Source organism: Takifugu flavidus, chromosome 6 (assembly GCF_003711565.1).
Source record: "Takifugu flavidus isolate HTHZ2018 chromosome 6, ASM371156v2, whole genome shotgun sequence".
Lineage (NCBI taxonomy): Eukaryota > Metazoa > Chordata > Actinopteri > Tetraodontiformes > Tetraodontidae > Takifugu > Takifugu flavidus.
In genome coordinates, this window is record NC_079525.1 from 11,265,559 (window position 1) to 11,280,861 (window position 15,303).

The 15,303-nt window shown below is 45.3% G+C and overlaps 1 protein-coding gene across 1 annotated transcript; it reads left to right on the plus strand.

Moving 5' to 3' along the window:
* The first annotated feature begins 1,170 nt into the window (after positions 1–1,170).
* On the plus strand, positions 1,171–15,118 carry LOC130527870 (protein AF-17-like). Its single transcript, XM_057036665.1, has 20 exons — positions 1,171–1,505; positions 2,015–2,094; positions 2,271–2,325; positions 2,467–2,576; positions 4,491–4,594; positions 5,021–5,114; positions 5,777–5,884; positions 5,986–6,075; positions 6,329–6,473; positions 6,552–7,361; positions 7,862–8,028; positions 8,126–8,231; positions 8,314–8,380; positions 8,604–8,752; positions 9,806–10,006; positions 10,389–10,465; positions 11,453–11,820; positions 11,903–12,002; positions 12,418–12,621; positions 12,702–15,118. The coding sequence occupies exons 1-20, from the start codon at positions 1,397–1,399 to the stop codon at positions 12,735–12,737; spliced, it is 3,180 nt and encodes a 1,059-aa protein (XP_056892645.1). The 5' UTR covers positions 1,171–1,396; the 3' UTR covers positions 12,738–15,118.
* The last annotated feature ends 185 nt before the right edge of the window (positions 15,119–15,303 follow it).

The following is a 15,303-nucleotide window of genomic DNA, read 5'->3' on the forward strand; positions in this document are numbered from 1 at the left end:
GTGTGTGTGTGTGTATGTGTGTGTGTGTGTGTGTGTGTGTGTGAGAGAGAGAGAGAGAGAGAGAGAGAGAGAGAGAGAATGAACGACCTGGTCATGCCTTGCTGCCTTCATACGAGAACAGGGTGTTGGCTTGATTCAGCTGCAAACTACGGTATCTATCCTCTCCATCAGCACCAGTTCCCTTTTCTCTTTATGTTTGAAGAGAAGCTGCACTTATGAAGTAAAATGTGCCCACATTTTCACATCCACAGGTCAGGATGGTGATGTAAGAACCCGGTTTTAAAGAGTAGGTTTAAGAGTACATCGCCACTGAATTTTACCATGCAAGGAAACGTGGAACAAGTGTTTAGAAGGTTTAATTGTGTGTGCATTTGTCTGAGGTTCTATTTTAAGCCTATAGATTTACTCAGGCAGCAAAGACTCAAGTCGCGTTGTTTGACTTTTGTGGTTGTGGTCAAAATTAAATGGCTTCTGGTGACATCTGCTGACTGAATTTAGACAGTGGATTTAAGAGCCATAAAAAACAACGCGCGTGAAAAACGTTCACGGAACCACAAATAATGTAAAAATATATGCTGGAATTACATTTCTATTTGCTTCATTTCTCTATTTGGCTGTAATCTCCACACCGTGTGCATTGTTGCAACTCGGCGTAAGTGCAGTTCGATAATACATTCGTTTAAAAGGGATTTAAAGAGTGGGAAAAATCAGCACAAAGTTAGAGAAAAAGTATATGTGGTACCTGGAAAAATAATCTGTTCATAGAAGCTCTGTGCCACTTCAGAGTGATTGATGCAATACTATGGAAGAGTCTCAAGACGTGCCATTACTGGATAAAAGGAAATTAAATCATATTTGGTAATGATAAATAAGTGCGTCCGTCATCCCGGATGTATTTCGCGTCATTGTGTCGTGAGACGATCCGTAATTCTTTAAACTTCCTGATGAGGGCGCTGCTGTCCACAATGCCGCAGAAGCAGGGTGCAGCCCGCTGTTTTTAATCGACGTTCTACTTAACTAAATTAGAAAATGACTACAAGCGGCGTCGGGAAACAACGCTGTCAAAACCCTCACAATGTCAAAATAAAATAAGCGACGTGACGAACGCTCACGTCAACAGAAATTGCACCATTTACTTTTATTCCGGCGCCAATCTGCGCATGCGCATTGTATCACATCTGAGGAGGAGGAGGACATCACGGAAAAAACGTAGCAGCGGTACCACAAACCTCACGCCGTCACTTCGTCTCTCCGTTCCGCCAAAAAACTGCGCGAAAATAGCGGCTAACGAATATGTCCAGTGTGGCGCTAAAGTGCCTGGCGACCACCTGACAGGCCCCCGCGAGGTCTGAGCGGCTGCCGGCAGGAGAAAGGCGTTTCTTCGTATGGGAGAAGCATGCGGGAAATGGTTGGAGGTTGCTGCGTGTGTTCTGACGAACGAGGCTGGGCTGAGAACCCGCTGGTTTACTGTGATGGACACGGCTGCAACGTCGCCGTTCACCAAGGTAACATTAGCCGCTGTTAGCACGGACCCGGCGGGGCAGCTGCGCACCGCGGCTGCCAGAGGTGCTGCCCGGTCTTTGGGTTTCCAGGTTCCCGGACGTCTGCCACTGTCTACGTGCGTGTGTCCGTGTGTGGGAGGGGTAGGGAAGCGTGCGTGCTGTTTGTTGTTTTCACCCAGCACACATGATTAAACCTACAGGGCCAAGCGGAGTGACACCGAGTCTGACTGGCGCCTTGATGGCCCCGTGCGGGCGCGTGCGGGCGCGTGCGTCTGTTCTAACTCATCACGATAGCTGTGTATTCTCAATAGAAATGATAACATTTGCGTCATGTGTGGGCTGTAATCAGCCATTTCATGGAGCAGAAATGTGTTTCAATGAAGTGGTTTTTGCACAGTGACGATCATAGATTTAAAGTCTTTATCTTTAACAATCATGAGATGTGATGAAACATTGTACAGTGCCTAGATGTGAAAGCACTAAACACAAGGTGACTACTGTGTGTGTTCCAGCATGTTACGGCATCGTGCAGGTGCCCACTGGTCCCTGGTTCTGTCGGAAGTGTGAGTCGCAGGAGCGGGCGGCCCGCGTGGTGAGCGCCTCAGCACACCCCCATCAGTGGGATGCACTTGATCACTGCACGGTGCAGGAACATAACACGCGCACTCACTCAGACACGCATACGTGCTTGTTGGCACACACACGAGTTTTGTCTGGTTGAAATGCTGTTGCCGAGCTCTAACCTGTGCCCTCTCTTTCCTGCCCCAGAGGTGTGAGCTTTGTCCCCACAAGGATGGTGCCCTCAAGAGGACCGACAGTGGAGGTAGTTCTGGTCCCATCGTGTGTCCTGCTCTCAAACGAGCCTTTAAAGTAGCAGGGGCACTTTCTTTTTGCCTGGACTGGAATACAAAAGTTTACATTTCACTCTTTAATGTGCCATTATCCATCTTAAACTCTGTGTCAGGCTGGGCCCATGTGGTGTGTGCACTCTACATCCCCGAGGTGCAGTTTGCCAACGTCCTCACCATGGAGCCCATCATCCTGCAGTACGTCCCACATGAGAGATACATCAAGGTAGACACACACGCAGGATAAAGGCATCATACATATGCAAATAGTCCTCAGTAGGACAGAGAGTTAATCTGAATAGTGTTACTAATATAAGGAAATCGTGTCGTGGTTTTTTGGCATGCACTCCATTAATACAAAGGTCATTGGGTAAATCCCAGGACCACTAGTTCTGGTCCCTCTAGCTTCAACACAGATTTAAAAAAAAACCCTTGTGGCAAAAAAACAGGAAATACTCCAGTAACTTCAGCAAACCATGAGCGCAACAACACAGCTTTCAGGCGCGTGGAAAACTCTTTACAGGAAGATCAGTTTCTCCCTTTTACTGTCACATTCTCCACCTACACAAAATGACAAAACCCAGAAGTGAATGCGGCGAGGTCACGCCCACCCCGGACTTTGTCCATTTCAGTCATTTGGGAGAACGTGGGAGATTTCCCTCTGAAGCAGGCGAGGCTGCGCGTTTGCAGCACTTTCATTTTTCTGTTTCCTGTGATTGAAGATCAAATCTTTACGTGTCAAGCAAGTCACCTTTAACAGCCAAATAATAGAAATAGTAGCTCAAAAAGGCCCTGAAGGATCAGTATTTCCTGTTAATGACCTTTTTTACTTCATATCTGCATTTGATTGTTGTATTTGTTTTGGGTTGAACCTGCGTTTATTTGCTAGCCTTGTTATTTTACCCACCAGCCCATCCTTTGTAGCCAGGATGTTGAAAGTGTTCTATTCTCACGGCTCATTGGATAAGGATAAGGATAAAAGACTTTATGGATCCCACATCGGGGAAATTGCACAAATTGCACATTGGATGCCGTGAGTGTGTTTAAGCACCAGAGTGGATCTTTTGAACACATGAATCAGGAGAAACATCAGACGTTCTGTGTGTCTGTGTGCATGCCTGCAAGTCCACATGTGTTTGGGTGCCCGGTTTCATATTACTGTGTCAGCTACAGTAAATTGCATGCAGCTTTCCTCCTGTCAGAACTGTTTGTTCAGATTCGGCCGTCCACATTCTTGGACGGCATCAGAACAAAAAAGCCCGAGAGGCGGCTCTCGCCGGGTAGTTATGTCTTTGGCCAACGTCATCTGAGGGAAGCTGAAAACCGATACAGATGTTGAGAGTGGAGGATGACAGGAAAGTGGGGGGGAAGGGGTGAAACAGAGTGCTGGAGTAAAAAGGTAGAAACCCTGCTGTTTTTTTGTCCCGCACCTGTTGCTAGGCCCCTTCTGCCCCCTCTCAGCAGTCAGTCATGCTCACCGGGGGAAAGGGCTGAGCAAAAATGTACAAAGGCTTTGTGTGAGCGCGTCCCATGTCGCCGTGCTTCTGTCTAAACGTACATGTATTTTGTGTGCTCATTTGCTTGTCAGAAAAAAAAAAGAAGAAGCAAAGCCTACACAAAGGAGGGAGGAATCCAGCCTTGAGCTCTGAAACAAATGATTTCCATTGCAAATGATGTGGCCTGAAATTAGGCTGCTGCCTTTATTCAACCACTAAAATAATGCTTCCTCTAACACAGACGAGAAAATGTGTCAGGTTTATAAAACATAGAGATAGTGGATACAGGTCCGAACGTAGCCACTTCAGCCTTTTAACCCTCCGTTTCAAAACATCTGGTCAACAGTTTTGCAGCGGAAAAGATCGGGCACAGGGACAGCACGAGTCTCCGGCATTGACGAGCAAAACTTCTGCTTCTTAAATAGACTGTCGACAGATTCGGACACTTTTCCGTGCTGCAATTGCGACAAACCAGCTAACACAACTATTGGAGCAGTAGCTCTTACAGGTATCACAAGGGAGGCACAAGACCCCGAGAACTTGGCGCAGCGTTGTGGGGATCCTTGTAGATTTCATTTATTTGTGGGAAACATGTCTAACACATCTGTTTCTTCATCCTGTGTTTTGGTTTGCTGCTTTGCTAGACCTGCTACATATGTGAGGACCACGGAAGGGAGAGCAAGGCTTCGTGTGGAGCTTGCATGACCTGCAACAGGCAAGGCTGCAGACAATCGTTCCATGTCACCTGGTAAGTGTTTCTGTCAGTGGACGCCTTCAAAGGGTCATTTGGAGTTTAATGGCAGCCATGAAATGACAAATGCTGAAAGAAAAACCACAACTGCAGATGCAGTACCTCACAACATGTGGACGCAAATAATATGTCATGTATTGAATAAGCAGAAGAATGGATATCCTCCCAGCTGGATTGTTTTGGCCTTCTCAGTTTCCTTTGCGCTGCTCGTTCTGTTTCAAATTTAACCCGATTCATTTTACAATGCAGCATCTGTCGGCTGAAAAGTACGCTGGGAAATTGGCGCAGATTTGTGCACAGAGGAGTGACATTTGATCCGGTTGAGATGAAAGAGTTGGTTCAGGCCGCAGCCAGGTGCTTCGGTCTGTGCATGTGTCCCATCCAGTTGTTTCTGTAATCTGACCGTGTGGCGTTTGTGTTCAGTGCTCAGATGGCGGGTCTCTTGTGTGAGGAAGAAGGCCCTGGAGCTGACAACGTTAAATATTGTGGCTACTGCAAACATCACTACAACAAAATGGTAAGCTGAACGACAACCTCAGTGGTTTAAAACTACACTCCTGGCAGGTTGGAGCAAACTGGGGTAGCTTCCGTGGTGCATTCAGGGTCTGACCTCAAAGTGTTACACTAAAACAAACTGGAACATGAACAAAAAGCTCATGCAGCCCGGTCTTGTATACGAGAATTAAACGGGAAGGAAAATGGTTCAGTAAACATTGACATAACAATCCAAATCCCTGTATGGCATTTTTAGCATTGTTCAGGACAATGTTATGGAATTTGAAACCATTTTACCCTTTTTTTAATAGTGCCGGTTCTGACATTTCTATCCTGTTCAACTGAGATCCCCTTAAGAAAGTCTGTTGCAATCCAATTGCAGTTAAATGAGCTGTGATAAATTGTGCATCAGCATTGACATCTACTTTTTTACCCAAGGAAGTTGGTTTTAGCCGTGTTTGTTCTTACAGCATGGTTACTACATGTGTTCTAACTATAGCCAGATGGTGTTATTGTATTTAAAAAAACCACGCTCTCTTTATAGGGACTATAAACTGTGACACTTCTGACTCCTCGGCGTGCTTTTGTTTATACAGTCGTAATCGCAGAACATCACAGGTGTTACAGTGTTTAGTTAAGGATCCATTTTAATGTTTGGTTATGTTTCGTCTTTCACTCTGACAGCAGAAGAAGCTGCGCTCTGCCGAAAATGCTAGTAGCGCATTCAGTCACTCCACAGGACGCTCCAGCTCTCCATCCCAGGACAAACACCATCACCACAAACAGAGGAAGGTGTGCACTTCTGTCAGGAGTTGTTACGAGGAACCGTTAAACTGTTGGCGTATTCATCCCTTTACTCTCGTGTCCTCATGAGTATTTAAATGTCTGTTTAGAGCCATAAGGACAAGAGTCGCCAAAAAGAGCGCCACAAGAAGTCTTCCGACAGCCTGGGCTCTTCCGTGACGCCCAGCATTGTTGATAAGGTATGAGAGGGCCGACTGTGTGGCAGATTTAAAGATATGCACTACAAGAGACTGCCAGCATTTCCAAAAAAACAATGATGGTGTCTCTAACTTCAGAAACCCACTTTCGGCTATCTGTCCTGTTATATAGTTAGATTTCTGAGTCTTTTGCTGCAGCTATAATTGGCTTGTTTTGAAGCCTTTAGGAAGTTTTAACAGATGGTTCAGTTTTCCAGAATACCTGTGAATAAAATCACTTTGTCCCCCCCCACAGGTATCCTGCAGTCACCACAGTATAAAAGACAGTGAGAGCAAGTCCAAGAAGCTGAGCTCACATAGTCACAGCCATCGCAGCAAGAAGACAGGAAGCACTGGTAAAAGCTCCTCTTCCTCTTGTTCTTCCAGTCCCTTCAACACAGGTAACAAGTGATCAATAAGGAAGTGATGCGTTTGTAGCATAGAGGTTTTCTGACTCTGACTGACTCTGACTCTTGCAGGTAGCTCCCTGACTTCCTCTCAGGACTTTCATCAGTTCTCCTCATCCTCACGTCTTGAGCATGACCACGAAGGAGGAGACAATGACCACGGCGGTGAGGACCGTAAGGAGCGCCGTAGGAGGCCGGCAGTGCAAGAGGAGGAAGATGAGGAGAATGAGAAAGAGGAAGCTGACAAAGATGAGGAGGAAGAGGAGGATGAGGTTGAGGAGGACAGCAAATACCACAAGCCACCAGCTTTGACGCCCGCTGACGGGTCTCTGTCTGGATCCCAAAGTCACGAAAAGTCAGAGGCAAACTCTGGCCCCTTTGAGAACAAGGTCACCATCTCCACTTTTGGCTCCATCATGCGCATCACTTCCTCTTCAAGTCTGAACAGCAGCAGCAAGATCAGAAAGATCTCCTCTGGAGACTACAAACTTTCTAAGTCTCTCAGTAAATCCTCTCAACTGAGCACACCGCCGATTCTGGAGGAAGCAGAGCGGGAGGACAAAACCATGCCTCCAACACTTCCCAGAGAACGGCGGCACCGCGGCAGCAAGAAGAGCAGCCACGGGCCCGGACGCCCGCGAGGCAGCAAGAACCGTGAGCGGAGGGAAGAGGAGCATCACCACCACCACACCACGCCTTTTCCTCCTCCTCCGCCTCCTCCTACATTAACTTCCTCACTCTACCCCATCTCCCTTCCCCACCCCACCTTCTCCTCTACACTTCCTCTCACCACCCTGTCATCTTTTTCTTCATCTTCATCTTCATTTTCCTCCTCCACTAGCAGTTTTTCCACAAGTCGCGGCAACTCGCTGCTCAACTCCGGTGAGTAAGTGTTGTCAACCACACACTTCCTGAGCAAGGCAGAGTCAGGCCGACAAAAAGAGAGGAACAGAAATAGAAGCCATATCAGCGGTGTGAACATTGGCGTGTTGGTTTTTTTGCTTGTCTCTCAAGTGTGACTTTTTCCATTACACGCGTGCCGCGGCAGCAGCAGCAGCATCTCTTTACCACCTCTTCCAAACCAGAGTTCTTGTTTTTGGAATCGTCTTTAAACTGTTTCTTCCTTTCATTACGTTTTAGGACTTGTGTCTCTGCATTTATTGAGAGGCTTATCGCCATTACTCCATCATAATATAGTAATTCTACTACTGATACCCGTTTTATTTTAGTTGGTTCCAACAAGTGTGAACCATTTGATTAGTTTAGAGTCAACTGCCTCTAGGAGAAATGTCAGTATCAGTTCTAAGATTACTCACAAAATGAGAGAAATCCCCATATAAATTAATGTATTTTGGTCTAAAGTTATGGTTCTGGTCCCTCAGGTATCTACTCCAGCCTCAAGGACCCCCTCACACTGGGTGGGGGTGTCTGCAGTACCCCTCTATCCCTTGGGGGAGGGATGTGTAGCACCTCTCTATCCTCAGGGCTTCTCCAGTCCCACGTGTCCTCTCTGTCGCTTCCAACAGTCAGCTCTGTCTCAAACACACAGGTAGACGTGATAATATATAATATTGTTCTGTAGACTTGGAAAAAGTAGAATTCATGTGAAAATTCCAGGTGCTTACTACGTTTTGATTGTCTCGCAGGTTCATCCAGGTTCCAGCACTGCCTATAGCCTGACCTCCACTCAGCCTTTTGCCAGCTGTCTCTCCACTGCGCCGATACTTAGCCAAGCCCAGACGTCACTGCCAGGTCAGAGGAGATCCACCGAACGATAAAGAAACTGATATGTGTGTCAGGGGAGAGGTTCATCACTGTCTGTTGCTTTTCTCAGAGCCAGAGCTTGATGACTGTCGCTTCCCGTGTCAGGGGAACTCGCCGAGGGAGAGTCTGTCATCACAGTATGTCTTGTTTCTTGTGTCACAATGAGCCGTTGACGCAATGCTTTATTTTTGTGCTCCTCCGGGTCACTGGGAACAAGTGGGAAGGAGTCTACTCATCCTCTCTACATCAAATTCTACTTTTGTCCAGTTGCCGTTTCAGAAATAATCAGCAAAGTGAATGACAACCCTAACCGAGGTGTTGTTTTATTCATCTCAGTGGATTTATCTGATTCTCACCCAGGTCTCCTATGAGCTGTCTGCCTCTCCTGTTTGACCAGAGAGATGGGCTGGGCACAGGAGTGAGAAACCGTCCAGAGAATGTCCCTCCTGCCAGCTCTCACATCGAGCTCCTACTGGAGAAACATGGCAACGGGGATGTGGGCATCAACAGTGAGTGGCGCACATGGGAGCACGCTGTTCTTTCGCAATTCCTTCTTTTTGCACAGTTCTTGAATCAGACAACTCTTATCTGGCTACTTTTTTCCCTCGGGAACCATCAGACTGAGGGAAAGTTCCATTTAACCTTGTGACTATTCCATTTTACGTGAAAGAGGCAAGACTGGTTGAAAGTGAGACAGTCAGGCTTGAATTCCTGTTACCGTAGTGAAACTCAAGAAATGATGCATATGTTTTCCTGCATAAAGGAGGATATGCAGAATAGGTACTTTTTACCTATAACACTGTATACATATGTAGTGTTTACATGATAGTCCATAAAAAGGCTGCCTACGCACGTAATTATGCCCATCCTACATTTCAGATCGCTTACTTTTCTTTTCTTTTACTTATATTCACCGTTTACAACACGTACCATGTCCAACATAACAAATATGCAGTGATTTAGGTCACAGCTGTGGTTTTTTAAAACTCAGCCCAAAGTCAACCCGAGCAGGAGCCCAATCAGTCAGAAGGATTGAAACCAGCTGTGAGGCTGCGCGGGACCGATCTGTTATATGTTTTACTTAAATCCATCCGAACCGAGGTCCCTAAATGCTGTTTGATACCTTTTAATCTGAAGCAGAAGTTTGAATTGTAGATCTGTGATGAAATTCCCCAGGGTTTCAGATTGTGTACGGCTTTAATGTAGAATGAGCCAGAAAAGGATTTAAGTCCCGGTTTATGTCAAACACACAATGCTAAAAATACCAGGATTTCCATTTGGATGTATATATATTTTGTTGAACACTATGTAAGCAAAAAAATTCTGGCTATTCTCTTACAATCCTCTGCACAGAAGAGAGCACAATGCATTGTCTGAATGTAAAAACCAAACCCCAACTATCTAAATCGCGTCACTCATCACGCAGCATGTGTCATAAATTTTATTGTGAAAATTCGAAACTCCCCACAGGGAGCTGGTGGCCCCCATGTGTGATAGAATGTGTAGAAACCTCATAAAAGAGCTCTGCTGACATGATTTTCTTTCCTATCTGCCTGTTTTAGTCGTGGAGATCCTGCAGTCACTTCACTCTCTGCAGCAGGAGAACCAGCGCCTTCAGGATCAGATCCTCGGCCTGACGGCGAAGAAGGAGCGGCTTCAGCTGCTCAACACAGATTTAGCCGTACCGTTCCCTCCGCACGCTCTGTCCAGCCAGGGGTCCGTGCACACTTCTGCCCAGATCAACTTCCTGTCGCCCATCCAAGGTCTCATTTTTAGTCCTATACTGTAATGCTGTCATGTAGCATCCTGCCTCATGGTTCATCTGCGGACGCCCTTGGGTTGAGTCGCACCATAGCCACCGGAGGGATTTTAGCACCTCCTAAAGCACAGAGGTGCCATCCGCTGGGATATCTGTACCTCTGTCCTCGGTCTGTCTCTAGAGTTTACATAATTGCTTGATGAGGGGACATTTAGTTGAAGAGCTGCAATTTATTAATTGTCCTTTAAAAGAAAAAATCACGGCCTTAATGGACATCTGATATACTTCTCTGCAAAGATGTAATCATTTACCATTAGACGGTTTAAAGTCAATACGATGATTAGTTTATAGTTTTCACGCTGTGCTTGTGCCTTTCTTTTCCTTAGACCCACTGAGCACCAATAAGAGTTCCTTGTCCAAAAGCAGCTTCCTGAATGACACCTCCTTTGTTACCTCCTCTGAGGTGAGAACATGTAGACCCCTCTTAGGGCGCGTTCACACTAGGCAATGGTACCGTGCTTAAGCACATTTGCCCCCCTAAAGTCCGGATTATAGGGCTGGTGTGAGTGCAATTGTAGCATGCTTGTGCGCGGCACATTTCCCTGGCCCAGTACAGGTGGTGAGCATGGCACAGTTGGACATGCATGCATAGTACAAGCACGGTGACGAACTCAAAACCCGAATAGGTGTCATGGACTATTTTGAAAGTTGACCGATAAATAAAGACAAGGGTCTTATAAATGACGGCATTGCGCCATTCGTGTCTAATATCGACGGGATAATGTGTGATTTGGAGGCAACTGTGCTTGAGTACACTTGAGCCCCTCTTACATCAAAAATGTGTGCACTTGGCTTTTTTAAGCGCGTTTAAACCCGCCGATAGCAGGCAGGTGAATCCATCCCTACAGCCACAAGACCCAGAATTTGTCCTTGAGGTGCGCCTCTTTAAACGTAATGTTTATGATGTAGGAAACACCCTGGAAAAAAGGTAATAAACATTGGAAAGCAACGTGGAAGGCAACGTGGAAGCGTGCCGTAAGGCAGACACAACGATGTTTGAGCGTACCTTGAAAACAGGAGGTGCTTGGCTGAGATGGAGGTTACGTCAGGCAGATATTAGAAGGTGTCGGTGGGGTATTTTGGCTGTGAGAGAGGGGGTGTTGGGCTTGGGGTCATGTGAGTGGGCAACAGTGGGGAATTTTGGAAGAGGGGTATGGAAAAACTGGCCCTAGTGTGAGTGCACCCATATTTGGTCACTTTCAGACTGAAATTGTTTTCCTAGCGTCACAAATATGATGATGCAAGTCTGACTTCCAGCGGTCGCACAGGAAGCCCTGAGTTCTGCCACAGCTGTATTCCGCACCTTTTCATTCACATAAAACATATTTTTTCAGAATGCCTGAAGGTCTTGCTTTAAAAACTATTGACTTTTATTTCTTTTTATTTTCAGGAGCTCCTTTCCGGTAGTCCGTCCCGCAGCAGCTCCTCCCTCTCCTTCCAAAGCACACCTCCGCAACAGAGCCCCGCCTCCTTCAGCCAGCCCCTGCTCAATGGCCTCGGTCGTAGCTTCAGTGACGGTCTGACGGCTGTCGCCCAATCCAGCAGTTCTTCTCTGCCGACAGTCAGCGGGCTCATGGCATCGGTTGCAGGGATTCCTCAGTTAAATATGAACGCTGTGCTCAGTGGACTGAATGGCATCATCCATTCTCCTTTGGGTAATGCCTCTCAGGCCACATTGCCCGCCTTGCGTCCACAGCCCCCACCTCTTAATCCACAAGCTCTGGCACAGGGATTTCCCTTTCCTAAGAGCGTGAGCCCGTACGTACACAGTACATCAGAAGCATATGTCATCATTTGAAAGGTGGATGTGTGACATGACTGCACATTGTTTGTATTTCAGATCTTCTCTCTTGTCTGAGCAGCAGAAGCAGCTTCTTCTTGAACATCAGCAGCAGCAACAGCAACTCCAGCAGATCCTCACCTCGCAGAACTTCACCCCTGTAATGACCATCACTCGACCACTTTGATTCATCGTCGCAGTTCAACTGCAGTTAGAATGCAACAAACGAAGGAAATGGTCCCAGATCCCAGAAATGAGATGTGCAGAATGTGCTTTGCTAGCTGCAGGGCTGGAGATCCATAAAATTCTTATTGATCTCTGCACTGCTAAATTTGAGACCCCCAAATTCAGCAAGACATAAATTTTGAAGCAAATCCTGAAAATCTTTTTAAAAAATTTGTTTTGAATAGAAACGTCCACCTGCACAAAGCAACTGAAAACTGTTTTTCAAGCTAGGAGACATGGGTTTAAAAAAAAAAATCCAGTGCAGTTAATGTTTCTAGTGCAACCTGATTTTAAAAATGTAAGGAGGATTCAGTCTGAGCGCATCTGCTCTCTTCTCCGTCCCCCATCAGGAGCAGCAGGTGGTGGTGTGTCAGCTTCTGCAGCAGCAGCAGCAGAGAGAGCTACAGCGCCTCGCGCTGAGTGGAGCGCTAACCTCCACCCCAAACTCGCCCAAGATTGCCCAGTCCCCCAGCCTGCTGTCCTCTGCCACCGCCTCTCCGATGCAGGGCAGCAGCCTATTTGGCCTGCAGGACAACACGCTCCACAAACCTGGGGTGAGTAACCACCGCAGGATTACTTGCTCGCCACCATCGTGCGTCGCCAAAGACAGAAGATGTTGTGTCACTCTTTTCAGGCTGCGGGAGAGAAGAGTGGAGACAAAAATGGGTGAAAATTGGTTTGACTGACATGGAATACTGATCATCGCGGCCTACTTGAATTGCAGTTAACTTACAAAACTGTCATTTGTATCATATACCTGCTTTTATGAATGTATAACATGATGGACATTGTTTTTTTTTTTTTTAAAGGATATCTTAGTTTTTCTACTAGGTTTTCGTAGGCAGCTTTCAGAGAGCATGAATTCAATGATCTCTTCTTTAAATTGCACTATTTTTTGTTAGCGTGACCGACGGGGCTGCTGATGAGGGCAGCGCATCTGCGGGTCTTGCGTAAGGTTTTGGTTTTAAAGTGCGAAGGTCCCCTCTCGGACCTCTCGAGTTTAAACTTTTGGTGATTTCTTTCCAGTTTCACTTGGCACACATCTGCCACTTCACGCAACCTTAGCTGTCTTCCTAGATATTTGTCTTCCCTTTTTTTAGTCTTCACCCTGCCCTGATTCCATCCAAAATTTCTGTATCTCACACCCTCTCTCATGCACTTATTTTGTATGGTAAATTTACTGTGGTGTGGTTTGTGGCATTACAACGTTGAACTAGTTAATACCTCAGAACTTTCTGCCACCCTTGTATTTTCCATTGTTGACCTTTTTGACTCAGAACCACGAAGCCTTCACTGGATATGAACGCTCACCAGGAAAAACTGGGGAGAACTATAATGTATGAAATCCTGTAAATAAACAACTGGCACCAAAGTCGTGTGCCAGAAAGGCATTATCAGCCACTACAGTGTCACCAGATTGATTCAAAAAATCACCAAAAGTCTCTAGAGACTGTTTCATATCCCTGCAGTTGCTATGGAGATTAAGCAGACAAAACCAAGACTTTGGCATTAATTAACAAAATAGCAAATTCCCCATCTGTAGTGAACCTTAGAAAGGATGCTCGGCACTTACTGGTTTTGATTTATAGTGATATTTGCACTTTTTTGGTATTTCTTTCATACTTTTGGTTTTCAACAACTCCTTTTAGCAATACTGGATAGATAATGCCTTAATGTTGGTCGTTGGTGGGAAATCCGTGAGCCCAGAGGCTTTTTCGCTCTCAGTGGAAGAGTCGTCGATGTTTCTTAAACCCGTTTATAACTCTTTGCAGCAGACTGATACTTTCAAAAGTTGTCATTTGTGAATACGCATGTAGTGATTACTGAAGTGTCAAAGCTCTTTTTCATTTAATTATTTTTTTTGGTCTACAGATCCAATGAACTTTAATATCTTTGTGCATCATAGAAATGAGAAACATGGACTTGTTGATATTTACAGTGAAGCCTGCAGAGGTGTGTCGTAGGAAAGGGTCTGCCACCGTGTAAACTATCATTAATGTGCCGTCGCAGCCGTGTGTAATGTAGCTAAGCAGGTGGTGACTTACCAACATTGTTAGTGTTGACTTGTGTTGCAGATGTGTTATTGACACAAGACAACGTAGGAAAAGTGGAGTTTCTCCATTTCAAGTCTGTCATTAACAAAGGCCACTTGAGGTCAATGCTTCCTTTATTTTGTGTTCTCCATTGTTGTTTGATTACGTGGTCACAGGCCGTTGAAATACACTTTCTCGTTTCCTGAACGTCTCCCGTACATGTGATATCTTGAGAACATGGTTGTTTCGCAAGCAGCTAATGAAGGAATTGCAAGTAGCTCACTGATAATTACTGTAGCAATGATTAAACGTGAATGTTGATAAAGGAAAAGAAACGTGGCCCAACGTGTGAGTCCACATGGAAAAATCTGCATTTTAAGTGTGTGTTTATTGTGTAAGTCCAAACACAACAGTGACCAAGACTTTAGGTTTGGAGTGCAAAGGATTTCTGAAGTGGTCTCTTTGTCATGTTGCACTGGGGCACTTTGGGCCCAAATGTAAATCTCTTTAGTACATTTTCAACTTTGTTAAAATACAAATTGTATTCTTTTGTATGTTCATGTAAACATGCTACTTTAAGCTTTGAAGTTTAGGAAACCAAGTTATTCCATATGTGAATGTCATACCGTGGTTTTTGTTTGAGGGTTAGGTTTTTTTTTCTCTTTCTCTGCAACATTTAAGCACCTAGATATGAATTTAAGGTTAATGGAGAACTGGTTTCTCATTGGGAATCAATTTGCATGAAATGCAGTGATGCCTCTCAAATGTATTGCTAAATACCAAGTAATAACTATGCATAATTTTAGATGCATGGTTCCCTTGAGGAAAAAATGAATAAAAGAGATAAGCACTGAATTTAAGAAGGTCAAGCATGTTATTGTACAGTGTATTTGTTTGAGAGACATGATCGAACCCAATTCGAAGCTATCAATTAAATGCCCTGTAAAGTATTTTGATATTTTTGTGAGTAAACTGATCAATTAAGACATGTTTTTGTCAATAAATGTATTTTACTGAGTTTTCCACATTCTCCTTGGTGTTGAATGGAAAAACTTCCCTCTATCTGTTTCTTTATCTCTGTAAAGGTGTACCCACACACATACTGTACTTCTGTGTGTGTGTGTACATTTGTATCTCGTAATTACATCGTAATTACGTAAGTGTATCTAAAGTGTCCACGCCCACTGTATATTTTCAGATATC